The sequence below is a fragment of the Equus caballus genome, chromosome 9, assembly GCF_041296265.1.
Source record: "Equus caballus isolate H_3958 breed thoroughbred chromosome 9, TB-T2T, whole genome shotgun sequence".
Classification (NCBI taxonomy): Eukaryota; Metazoa; Chordata; class Mammalia; order Perissodactyla; family Equidae; genus Equus; species Equus caballus.
Window position 1 is genome coordinate 86186177 of NC_091692.1, and position 27396 is coordinate 86213572.

Consider the following 27396-nt stretch of genomic DNA (forward strand, 5'->3'; position numbering starts at 1 on the left):
TTTGGGGGGTAATTTTTTATTTGAAACAATTTCAGGCTTACAAAGTGTTTCAGAAATGAAAAAAGAACTCTCATATATCCTACACCCATATTCCCCAATTATTAACATTTTACCACATTTCCTTGGTCACAGATCTGTTTGTGAATCATCAATCCACCTTATTTTTTGATGCACTTTGAAGTAAATTACTGACAGCAGTACACTTCACCCAAAACATTGCATATTATTAACTAGAGTTCAATATTTGTTTACATTGTTTTGAAGTAAAATTTACAGACAGAGAAATGCTCCATTCTTCAGCACACTATTGGAGGAGTTTAGACCAATGCATAAACCTTTATCTAGACAGAGAGATTTCCATCACCCCAGGACTTTCCCTCCAGTCTCCGTCCATCCCTGTCTCTATCCCACCGGGAAAGGCAGAGAGGCGTGACCCTGGGTCCCCTGAGCCCACCGAGGACACTCACAGCATAGACTGGGGTGGGGCCAGGCCTCTCTGGACTGACCACCCACCAGGGAAGCCTCAGGCCTCCGCCAGCTGCTGCAGCATCGAGAGGATCCCATACAGGGCAGACAGGGGCTTCTTGGCTTCCAGATCCCAGGTTGACCTGGGGCTATCCAGCTGCATCTTCAGGCCACACTCCTCCAGCAGGCCATAGGTGATGGCCAAACCCTCCCCCTGGAGTGGGGCGAGGAGCTCGGGCTTGAGGGTGAAGGGAATGTTCCAGGGGTAGCTGAGGTTGGGCTCCAGGATGCTCCTCACCTAGAAGAAGCAGTGTAAGAGGTTACAGGTCACCCTCCAGGGAGAGGAAGAGAAGACTTTCTGTCCCAAGATCCAGGAGTCATGCAGGGTAACTGAAGGGAGCAAGAGCTTTGGCGTCATGTGGACCAGGAGTCATGTCCTGGTCATGTCCTGTGATCAATGTGATTATGGACACGTTATTGGAAATCGGTGAACATTGGCTCTTCAGCTGCTAAATGGTGATACTAAGATTTACCCTGCAGAATAGTGGTGTCGGGAATTAGATATGTATATGCATGCGTGTGCAATGTGTGTATGTATATGTGTACATCTATATGCATAGACGTACTTGTATACACATATCTATGGAGAGAAAGAGAGAGAGAGAGCAATTTGCAAATGGTGACCGTGTAAGTAAAGCAGATCTGTTACTCAGATCCCCTGAGCTCCCAAACATGTGTTCCTATGTGGCTAGTTTAGAACTGTGGGTGCCTCTGCAGGTGTTGCCGTGGAAACTGAGTCACTCCTGAGGTATCTTCATACCCGCTGACCTGCTCTCCACAAGGAGATGCAGCCCCGGTGGCCACAGAGGGAGCTGGACTCCCCTCCCAGCAGGAACCTGTGCCATCTCTCTTTTCTCTGATTCATTCTTATCTCTGGTTCCCTCACCCTCTTCCCTGGATGCTGGCCCCTGGGGATTTCTCACCAGCTCCCGCTGATGGAGCAGGATCCTCTTCTCCTTGGACTGGGCCAGCAGATCATGTTGGATGTCACTCAGTACTGGGGACAGGGAGACATTTGGGGAAAAACAGTGATGAAGACTCAGATTATCTTCCCCTCTGTGAACTAGGAGACCCTGTCAGAGGGGAACTCTGAGGCAGAGGAATAAAACCCATGAGACTTGAAGGTCAAGTTCCCTGCCCGGGAAGTCCTCCTGCTGTTCTTAGGATGGTCTCCAGGATGCTACATAACATGGTCCAGAGGATGGGATTATGAGGCTGGAGCCAGGATCATTCACCCCCAATGATATGTTGGGTGAACTTGGACTCATCTTGCTAGGCCTCAGGCTGTGTCACATGGAGACTTTATCTTTATCTCACCCTTGGAGACAGGTGTGATGTGAGGATGAAAAATCATAATATTTGAAGGGCTTTGGAGAGGTTCATCTAACTCAGCCCTTTCAGGATCTCTTGGGGACTAGCCTTGTGACTCTCCCGCTCTTCTTCCAAATCACTCTTACCCATTATGGCTTCAAGCAGGTAAAGGATGGGGTACTTTGGGTTAACCGGTGGATAACTTGAGTCCTTTCGCAGTTCATTTAAGATGGTGCCACCAGGGCCACTCAAATGACCCAAGGGTTCCTGTTCGAGCTATAGGAGACAGGCATTATTGACGATGACTATGATGACGTTATTTTGACTGTAAATTCTGTGATTAACCAAGAGGTGAGGGTAATGGCTCTCTACCTCCTCCAGGGGATTCCCAACCCCTTCTGTATGCAGGGGCTACACTCCTAGACCAAGGTCTTGGGGCATAGGTCCAAGGTCCCCAATCTCAGACATCCTTATCATTCCCCTGTAATTACCCCTATTCCTCTTCCCTGATGTATCTTGGCAGCCGTATCTCCTAAACATTCCCATTTACAACTTTGATCAGCCTTAGGCAGCTGTGGGACCCCCTCACCATGTCCATGAGTTCCTGAAGTGCCTCTCGGTCCCCAAGCATGGCCGGGATATTGTGGAATAGAGCATCCTGAACGCCCTTTGTGAGCTGGGCCAGTGCCTCCATTTGCTGGGAAACCTCCTCTTGTAGGTGCTTGAACTCTGCCCTCAGGCATCAACATCAACCGGAAAATGGGGACAATTATTAGATTAGAACATTCCTCGGATGATAAACCCTTCCCCATCAACATGAGCCAGTGTCTCTGTCACTTTACAAACCTGAAGTGTCTCAATGGATGGCGTGTTTGAGCTCTGAGGATGGAGCTGTCATAACAGGCTAGAAAGATGGGCAATCCCAGTGAACTAATGAGGGGGCAAAATGCAGGGAGAGAAGGAGATTCTGGAAAGTGGTCCTGGGAAGTGGAAGAGAATGACCAGGTGCTCATTTCTGGGACATGTCTGGCATAATGTGAATTCCAGCTTTGGGCTGTAGAGATGCGAATGTTAGGTGCTCTGAGCTCAGATTCCATATCCTTTAGGTGGGGATGGTATGAGGATTAAATGAGTTTGTCTACATGAAATGCTTGGATTGATATCTGCACACACGACCACCCTTCTTATCTCATCATTCTGCCTGTATTGTCTATCTCCCATAGAATTCACCAAGCAGTGGGTGTTGGGGGTTCTCAGCTTCTCCCAGGAAATTCCAGGCAGTCTAGGAGATCTGCAAGGGAGACGTCACCAGAATGGAGTATCCAGGGAGGTGGCCTTTCCATTTGGTTCACTGCCATGTTCCCAGTGCATAGAACAATGGCTCTGCCCAATGGGTCCTCAGTAAGTGTTTGTTGCATGAATGCAGAAATGAATGAATGAAGAATGAAGAGATGAGGCTGTAAATTTTGGAGTAGAGTGCAGTTTTCCGACTTTCATGGAAACCTCCCATTTGGGTTCTCAGCCTTGCGTTTTGCACCCAGAAGCCCCAGGTTCCCTCTTAATAAACATTCACCTTGGCCAAAACGTTTTTCTATTCTTCCTAGAAAGAGAATCACAAGTGTTCATCTCCTTTTTCATGACCCAAATTAGCTTTAGAGGCACTTTGGAGGTTTCTTCCCTCCTACGGCCTCCTGCCTCTTGCTTAACCTCTTCCTTCCCCACCCGGGTCCATCCCTCCATGTCCTCGGGCTTCTCAACACTTCCCATTCCAGGGCAACCAGCCCAGGCCCTGCAGCAGTGGTGGCAAAGGCCAGGGCAGTCTGCCCCACTCATCACATGTGTGGAGGAAGGATCCGAGCCCCACCTCCAACAAACACACACTCACCTATTGGGAGGACGGAAGGAATCTCTTCCATGTAGGCTAGAAGAGAAATGAAATTCCCCACCCAAGTGTTAGTCTCTGAACACACATGGTTTCTCTGACTTTCTGCCCGCATTCCCCGATCCCCTCCTCTCCATCCAGCCCTGCCTGTTGCCCAGGGGCCAGATCCCAGTGCCCTGGGGAAGGACAGCAAAGGCAGCCTTGGGGTTGCGGTTGTTCAGAGAGGCCAGGGGGAGGGACTTGTCTGGAACAACATGGATTCCAGCTTTGGGCTCTAGAGATGAGAACATTAGGTGCTCTGGGCTCAGATTCCATATCCATTAGGTGGGGATGGTATAAGGATTAAATGAGCTTGTGCACATGAAGTTCTTGGGGGAGATACCTGCACACACGACTACTTTTCTTAACATGTCCTTCTGCCTGTATCTTCCATGTCCTACAGAATCCACCAAGGAGTGGGTATTGGGCATGTTCTCCTTCTCCCAGGAGATACCCGATGTGTGCAGGAAGACTCTCATGCCTACCTCCGGCAAACACACAGTCACCTCCTTGGAAAGTGGGAACTTGCACATTTAGAAGAGAAATGAAATTCCCCACTGAAGTTTTAGTCTCTGAAGACACTCAGTTTCTCCGACCTTTTGTCTCTACCTCCCCAACACGCTCCTCTCCATTCACCCCTGCCTGATGCCCAGGAGCCAGATCCCAGTGGCTTGGGGAAGGACAACAAAGGCCGCATGTGGGCTTGTGGCTGTGCAGAGAGGCCTGGGGAGGGATGTGTCCGGAATAATGTGGATTCTAGCTTTGGGCTCTAGAGATGAGAATGCTAGGCACTCTGAGCTCAGATTCCACGTCCTTTAGGTGGGGATGGTATGAAGATTAAATGAGTTTGTCTACATGACCTCCTTGGGGTGGTACCTGCACACTGACCACCCTTCTTATCTCGTCATCCTGTCTGTATCGTCTATGCCCTACAGAATTCACCAAGCAGTGCATGTTGGGGGCACGCTGCTTCTCCCAGCAGGCTCCAGGTGGCCTCAAGGAGGTCTGCTGAGAGGGAGAGGTCACCAGAATGGAGGCTCCAGGGAGGTGATTTCCATTTGGTTCACTGCTGTGTCTCCAGCACAGAGAATAACAGCTCCGCCCCTTGGGTCCTCAGTAAGTGTTTGTTGCATGAACGAATGAATGAAGGAATGAATGAATGAAGAAGTAACGCTGTAAATTTGGCAGTAGAGGACAGTTTTCCGAGTTTCATGGAAACCTCCCATTTGGGTTCTTAGCCTTGCATTTTCCCACCCAGAAGCCCAGGTTCCCTTTTAATAAACACTCACCTTGCATGAATTGTTTCTCTTCTCCTTCTAGAAAGAGAATCACAAGTGGTCATCTCCTTTCCTCATCTCCAGATTTGCTCTAGAGGTACTTTGGAGGGTTCTGCCCTCATATCGCCTCCTGCCTCTTGCTTAACTTCTTCCTGCCCCATCGCAGTCCATTCCTCCACCTTCTCCGCCTTCCCGACCCTTCGCCTTCCACAGAAACTAAGGCCAGGCCCTGGGGCATTGGTGGCAAAGGCCGGGGCAGTCTGCCCTGCTTGTCACATGTGTGCAGGAAGGGTCCCATCCCTTTCTCCAGCAAATACACACTCACCTGAGTGCATGATGCGAAATTTGATGTCTAGAAGAGAAATGAAATTCCCCACCCAAGTATTAGTCTCTGAACACACATGGTTTCTCTGATCTTCTGCCCCCTCCTCCCCGACACCCTCTTCTCCATTGCCCAGATCCCAGGCTCTGGGAGAAGGACAGCAAAGGCAGCGCTCGGGCTGTTGTTGTGCAGAGAGGCCTGGGGGAGGGATCAGATCCCACCCCTCATGTTTTGAGATCCTGCTCAAAAACATCCACTCACCCATCCTTGACCACAGCACGATATTCTCCGGAAAGAGAAACAGAAGGGCTCACTCACCAGGAGTTAGTCTCCCCCCTACACACACATACACACACACACACACACACACACACACTCACACACACCTGTCTGGCCCTTAAAGGAGAAAGGTGGCTTTCCTTGTGGCCAGGGGCCCTTGCCAGGATCAAAGGCAGGGCAGCCTGGCAGGAAGTGGAGGAGCCTGGCTGGGAGGGTCTCCCTGGGGTCTGTGGGGCTGAGCCCCTTGCATGGTTCTTAGCATCCAAATGGGGTCATGGCTCAGCAAGTCTAAGGTCTAGACAGAGATCCTGTCCAGCTCTGGGACTCACCTTCTGGAAAGGTCTTCTGCTTGTCATCATCTGAGATGTGATAAATTTCTGGATGGGAAGAAGACAGGTCAAGCAAGCCAAGGTCATTCCTGCTGGAGTCGTTCACGCCCCACACTGCAGCCCCCAACCCCCAACCCCAGCTCCCTCTAGGCCCAATTCAGGAGATTGTCTCAGGGTGGCCTGGGGCCCTTATGTCGGAATCAGCTGGGATGCTTCCGAAACTCAGAGTCCCTGAGCTCACTCTGTCTCCTGAATCCAACTCTCTGAAGAGCACCCCTATGTAAGGGCCTCAGTGATCATTATGCAGGGAGCCACCTTTGTAGGGTGAGGGGAAGTGCTTCCTCCCTCCTCCTTCATGAAGGATTGAGAGAGAGAGTGTGTGTGCGTAATGTGTGTGTGTGTGTGTGCGTAATATGTGTGTGTGTGTGTGTGGTGAGGGCATCCCCTTATCTCCAAGGACCTGGACCCCACTGTATCAGGCTGACCTCTAGCTGGGACTTAAATTTGGGCAGGGAGATGCCAGGGACTGTGAGCTGGTGGTGTTCTCAGCACTCACCATTCAGCCCATGTATGCAGTTGCTGTTGGTGTAAACGGTTCACCCCTGTGGAGTCAGAACCCGCAGCATGTGTGGTGGGACACTGTTTATTCTGAGGCTAGTGACTGAGAGAGAGATGTAAGTAAAATCCTGCATTGTGCTGTTAGAGCATTACGTCTGCAGTTCTGTTTGTGACTATGGTGGTATCTTAGGGGTAACCTGGGGACAGCTCTGTGGCTCCCCCAGGTGAGCTGCCAAGAGTGGCAGGACCTTAAATGAACAGAGATGGTCAGGATTAGGGCTGCACTTCCGCGTTGGGCACCCTTTTTGTCTCCCTCCATGTAGGAGACTCTGTATCTCCTGTAGCAACATTTCAATCGGGCCATCCTAGGAAGTAGCTGCGGGTGCTGAGGTGTGTGTGTGCCCAGAACACCTGAGAAATGATGCTCTTCCCCTCCCTCAACAGGTGGAAAAGCCAAGGTTGCCTGCTGATGGTCTTTCTCCCTCTCGTTTCTCTTCTCAGGAGAAGCAGAACCCCTCTCCCCATCTCCTCCTTCACCCTCTGCTTACCCCAGCCATTCTCCGTGAAAACCAGCTGCTTCCTCTTATAGGCCATCACCATGCCCTTCTGCAGAGTCAGCTTCTTCTCTCTCACTTTGGGACGCTCTCCCGCTCCTTCACCCTGGGGAGAGAAACCAGGTAACATGGTGATAGACACATGTGATTTGAAAACTCAGATAGATCTGGAAAAAACATGAGAAAAGGACTCAGCTGTCCTCTGATCTCATCCCCTCTAATCCTGATTTCCAGCTACTTCTCTTCTCTCTTTTTTTTGTCTAGTATTTACCCTCACATTTCTCAGTTTCAGATTTATTGCAATGATTTGACTTTTTTTTACCAGATTTAAGTATATCCATGTACTTTCTCCTGTTGATGATGAGGATTTCATTTTCCTAATCTTCCTCTCACGCCTTACTGCTCCTTCTCCCATCTTCCTAAAATGTTCATATCCAGCGTCTGTCTAAGTTAATATTCACTGTTTACTGTTGGGGAGACCGCTTTCCCTCACTCCAGATCTTTCCTTTATCACTTAATTAATGTGATGATCATGTGCCCTCTCTGCCTCCTACTCATTCTCTCTAGGGACATATAGGATACATTTCTTAAGACCTTGTATATCTGAAGATGTCTTTATTTTATTCTTAACTTTATGGACATTTGACTGGACATAGAATTCGAGGCTGGAATTCCTTGTAATGTGCCTATTTTTTCCTTTTTAGAAATATTCATGATTTTCTTTTTGAGGCAAGTACCCTGGAGTTTCACACCTAGGTTCCATGGTATAGATCTTTGTTGACTCATTATACTATGCCTGCAGTTGGCATTATCCTTTGGTCTCAGATCCTTTCTTGTATTATTCCTTCAAAGATCTCCCCGCACAGTACTGTGTCTCTGTTCTCTCTTTCTGGATCTCCTATTATTCAGAAGTTGGATCTCTCCATCCTCTAATTTTTTTTATTAATATTCTCTTCTCTTCTTACTTTTTTGGGGAAATTTTCTGACTTTTCTATTTTTAAAGTTTTTTGACTTCTAGTTCCTAGTCCAACATGTAAGGAGTTTGGAAGTCATCGTTCCATCCTAACCACAAGTAAAAAGCTGAGCAAACTGAAAAACCAACAGCTCTTCTTAGTTCTGTCAGAGAAGTGAGGTCACAGAGCAAACGAGTGCCCCAAGAATTGGAGAGACAGAAGGCAGATATAGAGAATCGAAATTTACAAGAGCGGAAACCTCCATGGGACCAGTGCTTGGGTAGGAAAACCTGAATTATAGTTGACAAATTGCTGGAGGCTCAGTGTCGACAAGTCTCGCACTTAGAGTCCAGTGGACCCAGTCATCACAGGGGCTTCAACTTTTGTGAGTTTTATCTCCAGGAGCTCTATCAGGTTCTCACAATGCATATCAAAGAAAAATCCCCTCATGCTTCAGGCACTGGGAAGGGAAAAGCAACCATTCTGAAATCTCTCAGAGCATTCTGTTCTCCTTAATATGGCCTGCCTCAAGAGAAACTGTTTTGCTAGAGTCTAACCTATTGGGGTTTTATGAGAGCCAAACCAACCTGATGGAAGAGAAACACCCAACTCCAGCCTCTTCTAGCCTTCCATGTGGGAAAAGGGAAATATCCAACTCTAGCTCCCTCTAGCCATCTGTCCTACCTAAGAGGGGGGAGGGCCTGGAGAGTACTGAGAAGCTCTTGTGAAGTTCACAGACCAAGCACACAGGCTCACTAAAACCTGAGACCCAATCACAGGACTACAGAATACTACCCTCCCCTTAGAGCTTACCATCACCTCACTAATGGCCCATTTACCAGAAGTCATTCTACCCAGTATATCGTGTCTAACTTTCAACAAAAAAGTACAAGGCGTACTCAAAGGCAAAAAACCAACAGTTTTAAGAGTCAGAGCAAGCATGAGAATCAGACTCAGATATAACGTGGATGTTGGAATTATCAGACAGGGAATTTTAAACTACTGTGATTAATACGCTAAGGGATCTAATGGAAAACATAGACAAAATGCAAGAACAGACAGGTAATATAAGCAGAGAGATGAACATTCTAAGAATCAAAAAGAAACACTAGAGAAGTCAAACACACTATAACAGAAATAGAGAGTGCCTTTGATTGGCTCGTTAGGAGACTAACATAGCTGAGAAAAAAAATCTCGGCGCTTGAAGAGATCTGAATGGAAACCTCAAAACTGAAAAGCAAAAAGAAAAATGACTTTAAAAATGGTACAGAATATCCAAGAACTGTGGGACAACTACAAAAGCTGTAGTACATGTAATGGGAATATATGAAGGAGAATAAAGATAGAAAGGAACAGAAGAAATATTTGAAGCACAACGACTGAGAGTTTCCCCCAAATTAATGTCAGACACCAAACCACAGATCAAGGATGCTCAAAGAACTCCAAGCAAGGTAAATGCCAAAAAACTTAGACCTATGAACATCATATTCAAACTGCAGAAATTCAGTGATAAAGAAAAATGTTGAAAGAAGTCACAGGATAAAAACAGTTTACCAAGAAAATTTAAGAATTGTATCTGACTTCTCCTTAGAAATAATGGAAACAAGAAGAGAGCAGAGTGAAGTACATAGTATTGAGGGGGTAAAAACACACCAACTTAGAATTCTATACCCTCCAAAAGTGAAGGAGAAATAAAGACTCTCTTAGACAAATAGAAATTGAGGGAATTTGTTGCCAGTAGACATGCCTTGCGAGACATGTTAACTCTTAAAACTCAACAATAAGAAAACAACCCAATTATAAAATGAGCAAAAGACCTGAACAGACACATCACCAAAGAAGATATATAGATGGCAAGAAGCATTTGAAAAGATGCTGCACATTGTATCTTATCAGGAAAATGCAAATAAAAACAACAATGAGATACCACTATACGCCTGTTAGAATGGCCAAAATCCAGAACACTGACAACACCAAATGCTGATGTGGATGTGGAGCAACAGGAACTCTCATTCATTGCAGGCGGGAATGCAAAATGGTACAGTCACTTTGCAAGACCGTTTGGTGGTTTCTTACAAAACTAAACATATTCTTACCATACAATCAGCCAACATGCTCCCTGGTATTTACTCAAAGGAGGTGAAAACTTATGTCCACACAGAAATCATCACATTGGTGTTTATGAGCAGCTCTATAGGTGCCCAAACTTGGAAGCATCTAAAATGTCCTTCAGTAGATGAAGGGATAAATAAAGCATGGTACATCCAGACAATAGAACATCACTCAGCGCTAAAAAGAAAAGAGCTATTAAGGCATGAAGAAATGTGGAGGAAACTTAAATGCATATGACTAAATGAAAGAAGTTAATCTGAAAGTCTAAATACTGTAGGGTTCCAATTATATGACATTCTGGAAAAGGCAAAATTATGGAGAAAATAGAAAGATCAGTGGCTGCCAGCAGTTCGGAGGAGAGAGGATAAGTACTGGAAGACAGGATTTTTAGGGCAGTGAAGGTATTCTGTATGATATTATAATGGTGGATACCTATCATTATACATTTGCTAAAACCCAAAGAATGTATAACATCGAGATGAACCCTAATGATGTAGCAATGAAGTTTGATCAGATGTAACAAATCCACAAAAGAAAATAAATTTTGTTACTTTTTTTTATACAGCATTATACTTTCATGGAAACAAAGTATTATCAATTTGAGAGATGAAGTATTTCTTTCCTCCCTGAGTGGTCTTTGTTTCTTCTGGTTTCCTAATTTCAGCGTAGGGTTTTTGTGTGTGTTTCCTCAAGTGCTTAGGATTTTACTTGTGTGTTTTTTACTGACAAGTGAAGCATTATTAAAGATGATAGAAGTGAGGTGTGCAATGGCAGGGTTTGTGGAGGGGGGTTTTCACTTTGTGATGATCAGGAGGGATAAAGCTGTTTTTGGAGGATCCCTAACTGTACAGATGTTGGGGTTTTTGTTTTAGACTGGGCAATTTTCCCAGGGATTTATTCCTCAATCTCGTGCCTGGGATATGCGTGTTGAGGCTTATAGGCGATGGAGGCGGGATGCCCAGAGCTAAATGGGGAAAGAGGGCTCACTTTCCCCACACAGAAAAAGGATTTTCGCTTATTTTCCCTTTTCCAATATGATCCCTTACCCCTACCTTTCATTGTAACCAGGCTCTCCAAATCCAGAGCCCACATTATTTAAATTCCCAGAGAGTCTTCTATTGGGGCAGGGGTGGCGTGTGAGGGTAGTTTCCAGGCTATGCAGACGTGGGAACGGGATCTGGCACTCTAAGTGTTCCTTACATAGGTTTTCAATCAATATTTTTACATGTAGCCCTACATATACCCTCTCTTCAGAGGTAGCTGGTGCCTCCAATTCCAGAGCTTTTCAGGGGTTTTGTCTAGACGTCCTTCCCTGTTGCATTTGGGGCTCCATTGTTCCTGCTTTCCAGGGTCTATTACCATTTGTCTACATTTTAGTAGAATTTTCTGAATTTTGGCATCTCCTGTCTGCAGTTGTTTCCACTTTGTTTTTTGTCTTTATGAATTTGTACCCTGTTCAACAGGAGCATGACAATAAGTTATTTGAGGATACAAGTAAGGCTCTACGTTTTGCTATAAAAGCAAGAGGGATTTCAGTTAGACCAAAAAAAGTTAAGCTATTTGAATTTATTTTAAGATTGGCCCTGAGCTAACATCTATTGCCAGTCTTCCTCTTTTTTGTTTCTCCGCAAAGCCCTAGTACATAGTGGCATATCTTAGTTGTAGGTCATTCTAGTTCTTCTCCGTGGGATGCCACCACAGCATGGCTTGACGAGCGGTCTGTGCCAGGGATCCGAGCCAGCGAACCCCGGGCCACTGAAGCAGAGTGTACGAACATAACCAATCGCCATGGGGCCAGCCCCAAGCTATTTGAATTTTGTAAACATTTTTGTTATTATGCGGCTCTTCTATTTAATTTTTATTATGGAAAAAACACACAACACAAAATTTACCATCCTAACCATGTGTAAGGGTACAGTACAGTAGTATTACCTTAGGCACATTGTTGTGGAAGAGATCTCTAGAAATTTTTCATTTTGCAAAATTGAAACGCTATGCCTTTTAAGTGACAATGCCCTTTTCATCCCTCTCCTCAGCCCCTGGCAACCATGATTCTACTTTCTAAGAGTTTGATTTCTTTACATGTCTCATATAATTGGAATCAGGCAGCATTTGTCTTTTTGTGAATGGGTTATTTCACTTAGCATAATGTCCTCAAGGTTCATCCATGTTGTAGCATATGACAGGATTTCCTTCTTTTTTGAGGTCAAATAGTACTCCATTGTATGTATATGCATTTTCTTTATCCATTCATCCTTTAATGGACATTTAATTTGCGTCCACCACTCGGCTATGGTAAATAATGCTACAATGAACAAGAGTGTGCAAATCTCTCTTCAAGATCTTGTTTTCAATTCTTTTGGATATATGCCCAAAAGTGGGATTGCCAGATCATATAGTAATTCTATTTTTAACTTTTTGAGGAAACTGTATACTGTTTTCCACAGCAGCTGCACAATTTTACATTCCCACCAACAGTACACAAGAATTCCAACATCTCTGCATCCTCAACAACACTTGTTATTTTCTGTTTTCTTGATAGCAGCCTTCCAGACAGGTGCCAGGTGATAGCATGGGTTTGATTTGCATTTCCCAGATAATTGGTAATGTTGTACACCTTTTAATGTGCTTGTAGGCCATTTGTATATCTTCTTTGGAGAAACATCTGTTCAAGTCCTTTGCCCATTTTTCAATCAGGTCATTTTGGTGGTTGTTGTTGATTTGTAGTTGTTCTTCAAATATTATGGACATTAACCTCGTTTCAGATGTATGGCTCGCAAATATTTTCTCCCATTCCATAGGTTGCTTTTTCTCTCTGCTGATTGTTTCCCTTGCTGCACAGAGTATTTAAGTTTGATGTAGTCTCATTCGTCTATTTTTGCTTTTGTTGCCTGGGCTTTTGGTGTCATATGCAAGAAATCATTGCTGAACACAATGCCATGAAGCTTTCCCCGTATGTTTTATTCTGGTGATTTTACAGTTACAGGTCTTACATTTAGCTATTTAATGCATTTTGAAATGATTTTTGAATATGGTGTAAGGTAAGGATCCAACTTCATTTTTTGTATATGGATACACAGTTTTCTCTACACCACTTGTTGAGGAGGCTATTCTTTCCCCACTGTGTGGTCTTGGCATCCTGTGAAAGATCATTTGACCACATATGTGATGGTTTATTTCTGGGCTCTATCTTCCATTCCATTTATCTATATGTCTGTCTTTATACAAATACCATACTGTTTTGATTACTGCAGCTTCCCAATATGTTTTGAAGTGGGAGGCTATCAGGTTTGCTGTTTTTCTCAAGATTATTTTGGCTATTTGAGATCCCTTGAGCTTCTATATAAATTTTAAGATTTTTCTCCCAGGAATGGAAAAAAAAAGCCATTGAGGTTTCAACAGGGACTACGTTGAAAATGTAGATCACCTTGAGTAGTATGCACATTTTAACAATATTAAATCTTTCAGTCTATGAACATTGGATGCCTTTCCATTTATTCTGTGTCTTCTTTAATTCTTTCAGCAATGTTTTCCAGTTTTCATTGTACGAGTCTTTCACCTCCTTAGTTAGGTTTATTCCTAAGTATATTTTTCTTAGGAACATAAATGGGATTGTTCTCAAATTCGTTTTGGATTTTTCATTGTGAATGTATAGAAACTCAACTAATTTTGTATATTGGTTTTGTGTCCTGAAACTGCTAAATTTATTTACTAGGTCTAATCATTTTGTTTGTGTGTGTAGTTTTTAGAGGATTCTACATATACGATTCTGTCATAGTGAACAGAGATAATTTTACCTCTTCCTTTCGAATTTGGGTGGCTGTTATTTCTTTTTCTTGCCTAACTGCTCTGGCTAGGGCTTCCAGTAATATGTGGAATAGAAATGGCAAGAATGGGCATCCTTGTCTTGTTCTTAGTATTAGAGAGAAAGATTTCAGGTTTTCACCATTGAGCGTGGTGTTAGCTGTGTGGTTTTCATATATGGCCTTTGTTATGTTGAGATAATTTCCTTCTATTCCAAGTTTTTTTGGTGTTTTTTAATCATAATAGAGTATTGAATTTTGCCAAAGCCTTTTTGGATCAATTGAGATGATCATGTGGTTTTGTCCTCCATTCTGTTAATGTGATGCATTACATTCATTGATTTTCATATTGTTGAACCATCTTTGCAGTCTGGGAATAAATCCCATTTGGTTATGATGTATAATCCTTTTAATGTGCTGTTAAATAGATCTGCTGATATTCTCTGAGGATTTTTACATCCATATTTACCAGGGATGTTGGTCTGCAGGTTTCTCTTTGTGTAAAATCTTTGTGGGGCTTTGGTACTGGGGTAATGCTGGCCTCATCAAGTGAGTTTGGAAGTATTTCTTCCTCTTCAATTTTTTGAAAGAGTTTGAGAAAGATTAGTGTTAATTCTTCTTTAAATGTTTGGTAGAATTCTCCAGTGGAGTCACCTAGTTGTGGGCTTTTATTTGTTGGGAGGCTTTTAATTACTGACAATATCCTTACAAGTTATAGGTCTGTTCCTTTTTATTAATTCATGATTCAAGCTTGGGAGGTTGTATGTTTCTATAAATTTATCCATTCCTTCTAGGTTATCCAATTGGTTGGTGTAAAATTGATCATAGTATTCTCTAATGATCCTTTTTATTTCTAATGTCTCCTCTTTCATTTATTGTTTCTGATATTTGACTCTTCTCTGGGTTTTTTTTTTTCTTAGTCTAAGGAATTGTCTATTTTGTTGATCTTTTGAAGAAAATAACTCAATTTTATTGATTTTTTTTCCTACTGTTTTTCTATTCTCTATTGTGTTTACTTCTATGCTAATCATTATTATATGCTGCTTTCTGCTAACTTTGGATTTACTTTGTTCTTTTTCTACTTCCTTGAGGTGTAAAGTTACATTGTTGATTTGAGATCTTTCTTCTTTTTTATAGATATTTACTGCTATAAACTTCCTTCTTACGACTTCTTCTGCTGCATAACCTAAGCTTTAGTACGCTGTGTATTCATTTTCATTTGTCTCAAGATATTTTCTGATTTTCCTTGTGATATCTTTTCCGACCCATTGAAGGTTCAATAGTGTGCTCTTTAATTTCTACATATTTGTGAATTGTCCAGTTTTCCTTTTGTTATTGGTGGCTACTTTCATTCTTTTGTGATCATAAAAGATATTTGGTATGACTTCAATCTTCTTAAATTTGGTAAGACTTCTATGGGGCCTACCGTGTGAACTATAGTGGAGGATGTTCAATGTACACTTGAGTAGAATGTGTGTTCTGCTCTGCTGATGGAGTGTTCTGTATGTGTCTGTTAGGTCTAATAGTCTATACAGTGTTGTTAAGTCCAAATGGTCCAATAGAGTTGTTCAAGTCCTCCATTTCCTGACTGATCTTTTGTCTGATTGACCAAAACAAAATTGATGCACCCATGAACCAGAGGTGATATGCAAACTGTTTAACAAGATCACGGTGCAGGAGCCAACATTTGGAACCATGCTAGCTGTAGACAGCTGGGAACGTGGCACACACAGCTGAGCAGTCACTCTACGTGAAATGACACAAGGTTTTCTCCTCTTGTTCTCACAAAACCCAGTTCACCAACACAAGCACATGGAAACCCGAAGCTGAATGTCACGATATCCTCCAACCTGTAAGAATGTTTTATTCAGTTCAAACTTGTTTGTCCCCTGAATGTGCAATCAAATAATGCGAGTGGAGCCTGGTCCTACTCCAGGACAAAAATCACCCACCTTGCGAAAGTTAGTACACAACTCGGTTGTGAACTAACTTTCTAAGTCTTTCTAAGTCTCTTAAGTGAGGTCAAATTACACAGTAAATACTTACTGTGCAAAAGTGCATTATAACACACATAAAATATTTGATAAACGAATTTGCTTCACTTAACTTAAAGTATTATAGTTGGTTATTGTGAGAGAGTTATGTAAATCATATGTGCTCGAAGATATTTAAATAACACTCCTTAAGTCATTTCTGCCCAGGATATCACAGCATTTAGGGTACTGTAACTGCTGAGGTTAGGTGTTAGCGATCCGTTGCTTCTTCCAGCCATACACAAAACTAGACATGTATACAGTACAGCAGACACACTTTTGGATTCACCAGAATCCATTACTTACCCAAAGTAAAATGCAATACCACAAAATTAAATCTATTTCCTATTTTGCCAATACTGAGTAATCCCATATATTAAAGCACTACAAATAAGGATGTTAGAATATAGTCTCAGGTCAGGAGTCAGGATTCATTGGCACAGGAGAAGTGGGAAATAATGACCCCACCCTTTCTGACATCTGGAAACAGATACTGATTAAGATTCAGACTCCCCTAGGAAGTGAGGCTGGGCTGACTATGCTCTTGGCGTCCCCATTCCATACCTTGACAAAAGTATTCCAAACAAGGGAAAATAGTCCGGAAATTTTCACACTGCTGGTTTCCTGCAGCACAGGACTGTTGAGCAGTTCCACTGTCTCTGTCACCACATACAGGTCCACACCTGTTTCCCGGCACTGCTTCAGAAATGATGGCTCTGGGTCCAACACTTTCCTGGGGAGGAAAGGGAGGAGCAGGGTCAGAGTGGGAAGGGATGCCCTCCTGGGTTACTCTGAGTTACTCTTCTCCTCATAACCTGGAAGGGGTGCCAGCCTGTGAACTTTGACAGATTATCCCTCAATGGGTAGAAAGATAATGGCTTCTAGGTTAAGTTCCCTTGGGCAACAGAGTATCTCTGATATGCACGGTGGAGGGGTCCCCATTCTATGATGCGGGTATTGGTATGAGAGTGTGCACGCCATTTTGTGAAAGTCGTCGGCATTTTCCAAAATTCTATCTGCCCTGGTAGGGGCTGATTTATAGTTTTCCAGTACTAGGGCCTCTCACCAGAAGAGGCTAGAAGTAGACAAGTCCACATGGTTGAGAACAGTCCTCAGGAGACCCTACTGTTGAAGCCGGGGAACCCACATCCATCACTGTCCAGAGGCACAGTCAGGGTGGGATGTGAAGCAGACAAAGCAGGGAAGATTCTGGGTGATTTTTCATGACTTGCACAAGTGGGTCTTTATGGATTCACTGTCCTTGGTAGGTGGTTGGTAAGGCTGACTTGAAGATATAAATTTGGGTGGGGGATGTGAGAGGTTTGAAGGACTGAAGACAAATTTCGTGTCCATTTCAGACTGAGACTCAGCTCTCATTCTACTCAAGGTCCCACTGGGGTTGGTGTCCTAGATGACAGCCGTGTGGAACACTGAGAGACCCTTAACTTGTTTTTCAGTGGAGGAGGTCACTGAGCATCAGTGCTGGGTTTTCCCATTGCCCTTGGGGGGAAATTCAAGACCTTGTGTCGTTCTAAGGTGTTATGCCATCTGACATCTACTTACCTCCAAGCCTGATTTCATATCACCTTCCTCAAGATTAGCTAAGCTTCCAGCTCACTGGACTGCCCCTAGTCTTGAAAAGATCCAGCTCTGTCCTGTCCCTGGGACTTCAAACTCCTCATCTGGACCCCTTTCCTCTTCCTCTTGCTTGCTTCCTCCATTCTTTAGGTCTGAGCTCAACTCTTTGCTACCCAGAAAGACCTAAATAGGCTCCCCTCCCTCCAGCCAGTCTCTTTCACCAACTCTTGTTGTTACCTTCAGGGTTTCCATCACAACCTGTAAGTGCCTTCAGCTGAAACACATTGAATGCCCTGCATCCCATTTATTAAAAGTATCGAATTGGCTTTCTTCTCATATTTAAAGCTTTAAGTTCAGGCTTACTTGTTTCTCTTGGTGCGAGACAATAAAATGTATCCCTGAAATTGCAGCCTCATTAACCACTGAGAGAAATTTCTATGACAAATTTTTTTTCTTTTCTTGCAGCTATAGAAATCCAAATACTCTTTTGCACCATAAACAGTCTTTGCAAATGTTAGTTCTACTGAGAGTCTTACAAGACACCAGGAATACAGAAATTGTGCAATGCCCTGTCCCAGTAACTTTTAGTCTCTAAACAGTCTGTGATTTTAACTACTTGCTTATTTTAATAATTCTTTGCGTTGATAGAAATACTGTTGAAATTGACATCTCTGTTTGTAAAAGGCATAAAGACTTAAGAAGTTCTTTGTTAAGCCCTTAGAGGATTATTGAAGATCTTTTCCCACATGCACGGAGTTAAATTAAATCCTGGAACAATGATGCATACTTTATTTAAACATAGAGTTTCAGAGTCTTTGTCTCACTTAAATTAATGCTTTGTTAATTTCTTTTTTATAACTTATTTCCTCACTCATTGCACATCCCCTACCCCAACAAATATAGTCTGCTTTACGACAGGGATTTTGGTCAGTCTTCTCATTACTCTATTCTCGGCACAAAATAGCACTGTAATGGGTAATTAACGTTTTAGTAAATATTTATTACATAACTAATAACTATTAGTTGAATTAATAAATGAATGAATAGCCAAGAAGAGCAGCATAATCTGAGATGTTGTTTTCTTCATTCTGAGCCTCAGCAACAAAACCTACTGGACACCTCTTTGCCTAAGAGGAGAGCACCTTTCTGGGCTCTGCTCACCCGTCCCCTTCCTCTCCCACAGCCTCACCTCTTTTGAAGTTCTGTCCAGGTTGGGAGTGGGATGGTAACAATCTGATACTGTAGGGTGTCATCATAGGACTCAGTAGCCTCCCCAGACACTTCTACCCCAGAATTCACACTCACACCAGCCTTCTGCTTCAGCACTGCAGCATCATGGAGGAGGAATGGTCCTTTCTTAACAGGCTCTAGGGACAGAAAAGGTGGCCTTACATTTAGCCAAGAATTCACTTTGGAACAGCTGGAAACTTGAATGAAAATGGAATGACTGAGTTCTATTCTGCTCGAATGCTCATACTCATTTAAATCTCTCAGTGAAGAAGCTAACTAATCAATTAATATTTTAAGTGTAAATTACTGCTGAAGCCAATCCACCCACGGGTTGCAGAGCAAGGATAACATCCTAACTCTAAGAAACGGTGACGTTGCTTGCGCACTGGTCCAGGAGATCCACGGCATCATCTCTGCAGGACAGGGTCTCCTGCAGCGGGCACAGCATCCAGCCCCAGGAGGGAGCACACTGGGGCAGAAAATGTTGGTGATTTGGTTCCAGACAGACTGGGTTTAGATCCTTGATCTACCACTTCCCAGATATGCAGCATGGAACAAAATATTTTATAAGATTCAATTTACTGTTACGTAAACTGGGGAAAATATTTGTCCCTCAAGAAGCCATTGTAAGCATTAAACAAACTAATGTATACCTGTGTGAATAATTAGCAAATTCTCAAAATCTAAGTTCCTCGGCCCTTGCCTTTAGGCAAGGCTCATGCTGAGATCTCCCTGTGTGAGTGTCTCAGAATTTCTTGCATGCTGCACCACCTCTCCCTGAGTGCCCTTGTTTTTCACTCCTTGTCTCCTGTGCCCACGGCTGACAATACCTGGGACTGAAGAAATTGGTTCGAGAATGTGCATGAGGGAGACTTCAGTTGGATTTTCAGGTTCTTCCCAGAACTGTGAGCGAGGCTTCCTCTTCAGTAATAAAGAAAACTGATGTATTTTGGTGGCACTCAAGAAGCTTTTGACAGGCCTCAGATCTTCGTCTCCAATCTCTTTGGTGATATTCTTGCTAGTTCTCTCAAACATAGAGGGCATGTTGCTAGGAGCAGATACAAGGGGAGTACAAAGATCAGTTGGGTCTCACAGATGAGATTAAATGGGTTTTCATGTACCCTTCAGAGAGAGTTGACACAGTATTGAATATTTCGTAGAAAGAAGTATATGTCATATATACATGATGAGGTAGGATGCATATGCAAATGATGCCCATGTTAGAAGCTGGAAGGGCCTAAGTCTTACTTAAACAACTACCTATTGGGATGACCTTTAGTGAACAGAGATGAGATACCTAGACTGGAAGTCCCTGCCAAGTCAGGGGGACCAGTAAGCACTTGGTTAATTTGTTGGAAGTGACAAAGAAGAAATTAATTCCCTTCCAAAAATGAACTATGTGCACTTTCCTATGCCATGGTAGTTGAGATCAAGCTGGCCAAATTAAGATTTTTAATCACCCACTAGAGGACTGCTTTTTATATGTAGGTGAATTACCTATGTTCAGTATGTAAATTCCATGTCTTCCAAGATTTATACAATCTTGCTGTGACTGAACTAGAACAAGAGTGTAGCCTTCATGACAATGGACAGAAGATAATTAAATAAAAAACCCAGAAGCCTACATTGTTGTGCTAAGTGAGCCATGATTCATTAGAAAATTATAAAGTGAATCACCTCTCATGTATCAGGAGCCTGCTATGGGTAGTCATCCACCTGGGTGATGCTCTCATGCTGCCTTTAAACACTTTCAATTTCAGAGAATGATATCAGCAAGAAGGCAAAATAAGAATTTTCAGCCCTCATCTCTTCCAAGGAACACTAATTTTGACAACCACCATGGACAAGAGTAACTTTGTGGGAGTCCAGAATCAAGGAGAGCAGTCCCAGCACCCTATTGGAGCAAATATCCAAGAATAGGTGCACTGAAGAGGGTAAGAAGAACATTTCCTCTTTACCCACATCACCTTTCCTCCAAGACAGCACAATTCACTGTCAAGGGACACTGAATTGGGCCAAAGGACTCACCCTTTGCCCGTGGTTTCTCCCATGGGGGAAAGTGAGAGCATAGTGAGCACCTAGCTTCCCCAGCCATGCAAGATGCTTCTCAAGAGGCCCACTTCTTTTTCCTCCCACCCAACACACTGAGGAGGATTGGCATGGCTGAATACTCTGAGGGCAGCTAGAGCTCAACAAAGGGTCACTGATTCTACTAGTTGCCTCATGGACTCCACCAATAAGCCTGCTCATGAACCCTGTAAGACACAACAACTGTGGAATCCCCAACTAGCCCCCAGCACTCCACATGCCCCCCAGTGATGGTCCCCCACATGTGACCCCACATTCAGCATGCACAAATCTCTGCAGATTGTACACAAGTACATGCAGCCTACTGGCTCAACTCCAATGTATACACCCTTAACACTACAGGGCACTGCCTGAGGCTCTCAGCCACTTGTCTGGATTTGTTTGAATTGAGAAAAGACATACAATCCTGTGACTTCTCCTGAAAGAGAGAATGAGAGGAGTGGAGTAGGTGCATCTAGAAAAAAGGTCTGAGAGACCTCCAGAATATCTAGCCAGGCTGACTGGTAACAATCTTTCTAACCTGAAACCAGTCAGTAAAGACTTATGAGGTGACTCTTCTTCTAATGTGACGAAGTAACCCAAGACTTCAAGGAGCATGAAAAATCAAGGAAAAATGACATCAACAAGGAAATACAATAATTTTCCAGTAACCAACCCCAGAGAAATGGAGATAAATGAATTTCCTGACAAATAATTCTAAATCATTATTTTAAGAAGCTCAATGAGCTACAAGAGAACAAGATAGACAACTCAATGAAATTAGGAAAACAATAAATAAACAAAACTATAAGTTCAACAAAGAGATAGAAATCATAAAAAAGAACCAAACAGAAATTCTGGAGCTGAAAAGTACAACAAATGAAATGAAAAATGCAATAGACAGCTTCAATAGCAGACTTAGGAAAACAGAAGAAAGAATCTGTGAACTCAAAGAGAGGTCATTTAAAATTATCCAGTCAGAGGAATAAAAAGAAATAAATGAAAAAGAGTGAAGAATGTCTACCACGTTTATGGGACATCATAAGGAGAACCAAATAAGCATTATGGGAGGCCCAAAAGGAGAAGAGAGATAGGAGCAAAAAGCTTATTTAAAGAAATAGTGGCTGAAAACTTCCAAAATCTGGGGAGAGATATGGACCTCTAGATCCCTGAAGCACAAGGGTCTCCAAACCAGATCAATGCAAAGAAGATTACACCAAGACACATTATAGGCAAATTTTAAAAATTCAAAGACAGAGAGTTTTGAAAGTATAAGAGAAAAGTGATTCATTACATACCAGGAACCCCAATAAGGCTATCAGTGAATTTCTCAGCAGAAACCCTGCACCTCAGGAGAGAGTAGAATGATATATTCAAAGTGCTGAAAGAAAAAACTGCCAGCCAAAAATACTGTAGCTGGTAAAGTTCTCCTTCAGAAATGAAAGATAAATAAAGACCTTCCCAGACAAACAAAAGCTGAGGGAGTTGATCAGCACCAGACCTGCCGTAATAGAAATGCTAAAGGGAGTTCTTCAAGCTGAAATTAGTAACATGAAAATGTGAAAAAATAAACTCACTCATAAAACTAAGTATATTTTCAAATTCAGAATACTCTAATAGTGTAATGCAGATGTGTAAATCACTTTTAAGTCTAGTATAAAGGTTAAAATACAAACGTGTTAAAAAAACAACTATAGCTATAATGTTTCTTAAGGGATACACAATATAAAAATATGTAAATTGTAACTTCAATAGCATAAAATGTTTAGAAAATGAAAGGGGTAGACTTTTTATACATGATTTAAGTTAAGTAAAATGGACAGCTGTAAGACATTTTGTGTAAGTCTCTTGGTACCACAAATAAAAAACCTCTAGTAGATACACAAAAGATAAAGACAAATGAATCAAAACAAACCACTACAAATTATTATCAAATCATAAAGGAAGACAGCAAGAAAGGAAGAATGGAACAAAGGAACAATAAGACAGTCAGAAAACAATTAGCAAAATAGCAATAGTAAATCCTATTTTATCAGCAATTACTTTAAATGCAAATAGATTAAATTCTCCAATCAAAAGACATAGAGAAGCTAAATGAATTAATAAAACCAAGATCCAACAATATTATGCCTACAAGAGATTCACTTTACCTTTAAGAACTCACATAGACTGAAAAGAAAGGGATGGAAAAATATGTTCCACGCAAATGGTCACGAAAAGACAACAGGGATGACTATACTTACATCAGCTATAATAGATTTTAAGTCAAAAACTATCACTAGTGACAAACAAAATCATTATCAATGACAAAAGGGTTAATTCGTCAAGAGGATATAACAATCATAAATATATATTCACACATCAGAGCACCTACATATAGAAAGCAAATATTAGCAAAACTAAAGGCAAAAATAGACAACAATACAGTAATAGTAGAGGACCTCAAGATCCAACTTCCAACGATGGATAGTTAATCCAGACAGAATATCAAGAAGGAAACAGAGGAGTTGAATAACACTAGAGACCAAACGGGCCTAACAGACATATACAGAACGCTCTATCCAACAGCAGCAGAATATACATTATTTTCAAGTGTGCACAGATAATTCAGGATAGATCATATGTTGGGTCACAAAAGAAGTCTTAATGAATTTAACAAGATTGAACTCAAATCAAGTAACTTTTCCAACCATAACAGTATGAATCTAAAAATCAATAACAGGATGAAAATCAGAAAATTCACAAATACATGGAAATTAAGCCACACACTGTGAAACAACCAATGGGTCAAGGAAGAAATCAGAAGGAAAACCAAAAATATCTTGAGATAAGCAAAAATGGAGATGCAACAACATACCAAAATTTATGAGATGCTGCAAAAGCCATTCTAAAGGGAATTTTATAGTGATAAATGCCTACTTTAAGAAAAAAGAAGGCCGGCCCGGTGGTGCAGCGGTTAAGTGCGCACATTCCGCTTCTCAGCGGCCCGGGGTTTGCCAGTTTGGATCCCGGGTGCGGACATGGCACCGCTTGGCAAAAGCCATGCTGTGGTAGGCATCCCACATAGAAAGTAGAGGAAGATGGGCATGGATGTTAGCTCAGGGCCAGGCTTCCTCAGCAAACAAAGGAGGACTGGCAGTAGTTAGCTCAGAGCTAATCTTCCTCAGGAAAAAAAAAAAAAGAAAAAAAAGAAAAAAGAAAGATTTCAAACAAACAACATACTTTACACCACAATAAATGAGAAAAAAAACAAACTAAACTCAAATTTAGCATATGGAAGGAAATAATAAAGATTAGAGCACAAAGAAATGAAATACAGACTAGAAAAACAACAGAAAAGATGAATGAAATTAAAATAAAATAGCCTTTTTTTTTTAAAGGTTAGGTTGGCAAAGGGGTTGAAATTAATATTCCAGAGTTTTCAGAGTGTATTTGTCTCTTCAGCTTATTATAGGGGGCTGATGAATGCTCAGAAGTAGGCTGGTAGTCAAGCAGTAGAACATAAGTGATGGATAAATTAAAGAGATATTTTCTTACATGCTTCCCTCCTAACAAACCTATGATAGCTACCTAAGGCCCAATTTTTCAATGTTCTGCTAATTTCTGTGCTAGTAAAACTTTCAGAGGCTCAGGGGGAAAAATCCTAAACAAAATATTGGCAAACTCAACCCATAAAATTCTTTTAAAAATTGTGATCAGATTGTGTTTATTCCAATAAAGGCAAGAATAATTTACCTCAAAATATCTATTACTATAACTCGCAAATTTACCTATTAATGGCAAAACTATGTGATCATTGCATAAAACGTAAGAAAATCATTTGATAAAGTTCAGCACTCATTTATGACTTTTTTAATTCAGCAAGTTAGGAGTTTAGGGAATTTTTCCCTTACTTTGTTAATGGCATGCATCAAAACTCTACAGCAAATGTTAGATTAATGATGCAACACTAGCGATATTCCCTTAAAGACAGAAATAATAAAATGCTGTCCATTCCCACCACTGCCATTCAACAATTTTCTTCTTCGCTTTCATCTTTTTTGGTTTTTTTTAATTTTTTTTGAGGTTTTTTTCCTCCTAGTTTTATTGAGATCAACAATTTTCTGGAGGTTCCATCCATCACAGTGATGGGAGAGAATAAATGAAAAGTATAAGATTTGGAGGGAACATCAAAACAGTTATTATTTACAGATGATATATTTACCTACAAGACAAGAGAATCAACAGATACATTTTTAGGATAGTTAGAATTCAGTAAGCTTGTTAGAATGTAACTAAGGAAGGGAGTGAACTAAATAGATTTGTGACACAGAAAAACCCCCTCAGTCTGAAATGGAGCAACAGTAGATGAATGTAGAACAATTAAGAGGCTGCTCTGGCAATGTTTCAGGTGAGAGAGAACAGTAGCTCACACTAGGATGATGAGTGAGGAGATGCTATATAATCAAATGGTCTCAATGATGGCGTTTATGGGGGCATGAGGAAGAGGGAAGGAAAAGAAAGATTTCCTGGTTTCTGGCTTGGTAACTGGACGGATGGTAGCTCCATTTTCTTCAGTAAGGGAACGCTGAAAGGAGATCCATTTGAAGAGGAAGAAAATGAACTCGTATTTGGATATGTTGATTTTGAGATCCAAGAGGAGATTAAAATAGATTGGCACTTAGAATAGAGAACTACCCTGGAGATAAAAATGTTTGAGCTATCTGTGCATAGGTGGAAACTGAGACCTGAGTGTAGATGAAGTCATGAACTTGAATATGTAATAGCTGGGCAGGGAAAAGTGTTCATGGCATTTTACACACCAGATTGAATGAGATCAATCTGTTTAAATTGCTCTCTTCGGGGCCAACAGGACTAGTATTTCCTAACTATACAGAATTCAGTTTTTGAACATTCATTGAGTGGCTGAAAAGAGACAGAACTTTCAATACTTGATGTAAAAGCCCTGATGTGGCCATTCCAGTTCTGTCTAGAGTGGGCCACAGAAGACATCAGTGGACAACAAAGAATTACAAGACCGAAAGAAGATCCTCTACGACTGAGCTGGATAAGGATGTAACAAAGATACCTCCCTCAGCCTTACATGATTCTGTGTTGTTATCGAGAGTTCTCCTTTATTAAGGAGAAATTCAGGAAGAAGTGCCACCTTCTTTTTGGGGCAAATTATGCAAAACTCAAAACCATTTATTCATTCCACAACCCCATCCTGAACATTTCTATCTCTGATCAGAGTATCTTCTCTTATTCATCCTCGATCCCCAATTAGCACTTACCAGTTTGTATATTGTTTTGTCTTGCAGAGAAAGACTCCAATTGAGTAGGGCCCTTCCAGTCCTCAGACCTCCTGATACCAAGCAAAGTTTCCCAGACAAACTCCAGAGAACAGATAAATGTGACTCTGCTCACAGAGTTTTCCTTCCACCAATAGATCCCTGACTCGATTTTCAATACAATATCCTGGAAAAACAAGCATATGATCAGCCCTCTTCTCCTCCAGGAGACCAAGGTGACAGCTGAGTTCTGGATCACAGAATCTTAGCTCTCAAGTCCTTCCCCTCCAAAGTTTATGGACCAGAATCAGGCAACATTTGATTATATATATATACGCTGGGCGTTCCCGGAGCAGAGTAAAGAGAGATCTTTGTGAGCAATACTCTTTTCCTGACTCAAAGAGAACTGGTTGAACAAGTCTTTGATTTATGGATTTCCAGTTATGTGGCTGGAACAACTTGTCTGGCTCATGTTCCATCTTAAATGCTGTGTATGTGTAATGCAACTGAGGATCAGCAAGAAAGATAGAAGTAAGATTCAGGATAAAGGACAGGTACAGTGCCAGGGGCCTGGGGAGAGCCCCTGAACCGCCTAGATGTGGAGATCTGTACAACAGGAACTAACGTTTGTAACACCCCGTTGTGTCAAGTGCTATGCATGTGTTATATAATCCAATCTTACAATAATCTTTATCTTAAAGATAAATAAAAAGGAGATTTTCAAAGAGGACAAAAACAACTTGCCCCAAACCCATTCTCCTTCCAGTTACTCCCTGTAGAATAATAGGATTAAATAAAATCCTTATAGCAGATGAAAACTGTATGAACAGGAAGGCCACAGCTGCAAGTATTTGTAATATCCTGGGACTGACACTCAAAAATACAACATTCCTTTCGGTTGACAGTATTTCACAACGGATTTATTTCATTTTTTTCTTCTTTGAACATTAATAAAAGTCCCATGCCTACCCTTCTCTACCTTGGGAATCTGCTACCCACTGCTTTCAGGACATAGGTCACAGTGTGCCTTCTCCATAAGACCACCAGAGCAAAAGATTTACCAAAATTGAGTTTTACTTTCTATAATTTGCATTGTAAAAGCAATAGCCTTGAAATGTAAAATTTTAGGTACATACACCACTCTTCCACACACCAATATGCCAGGGGCCATGCCCTGCTGTTAGATAATCTAGAAGCCAGGGAAAACGTGCCTGTTTTGGTAGAGTTGTGTGAGTCCAGTGAACCCTGAGGTTTGTTTTTTTTATTAGGCTTAG

General features: G+C 41.9%; 1 protein-coding gene across 4 annotated transcripts; it reads right to left on the reverse strand.

Moving 5' to 3' along the window:
* On the reverse strand, positions 1–26484 carry LOC100068406 (gasdermin-C). Of its 4 annotated transcripts, XM_023648964.2 has the most exons (14): positions 26126–26481; positions 19616–19833; positions 18745–18922; positions 16542–16710; positions 7071–7182; positions 5965–6012; positions 5360–5386; positions 5047–5073; positions 3722–3757; positions 3410–3436; positions 2426–2565; positions 1983–2112; positions 1449–1522; positions 1–763 (listed from the first exon to the last, which is right to left on the reverse strand). In XM_023648964.2, the coding sequence occupies exons 2-14, from the start codon at positions 19827–19829 to the stop codon at positions 524–526; spliced, it is 1422 nt and encodes a 473-aa protein (XP_023504732.1). In that variant the 5' UTR covers positions 19830–19833; positions 26126–26481; the 3' UTR covers positions 1–523. The 4 variants fall into 4 exon arrangements, with proteins under 4 accessions (XP_023504732.1, XP_023504735.1, XP_023504734.1 ...); XM_023648967.2 differs by lacking the exon at positions 5047–5073; XM_023648966.2 differs by lacking the exon at positions 3410–3436.
* Between the last annotated feature and the right edge of the window lie 912 nt (positions 26485–27396).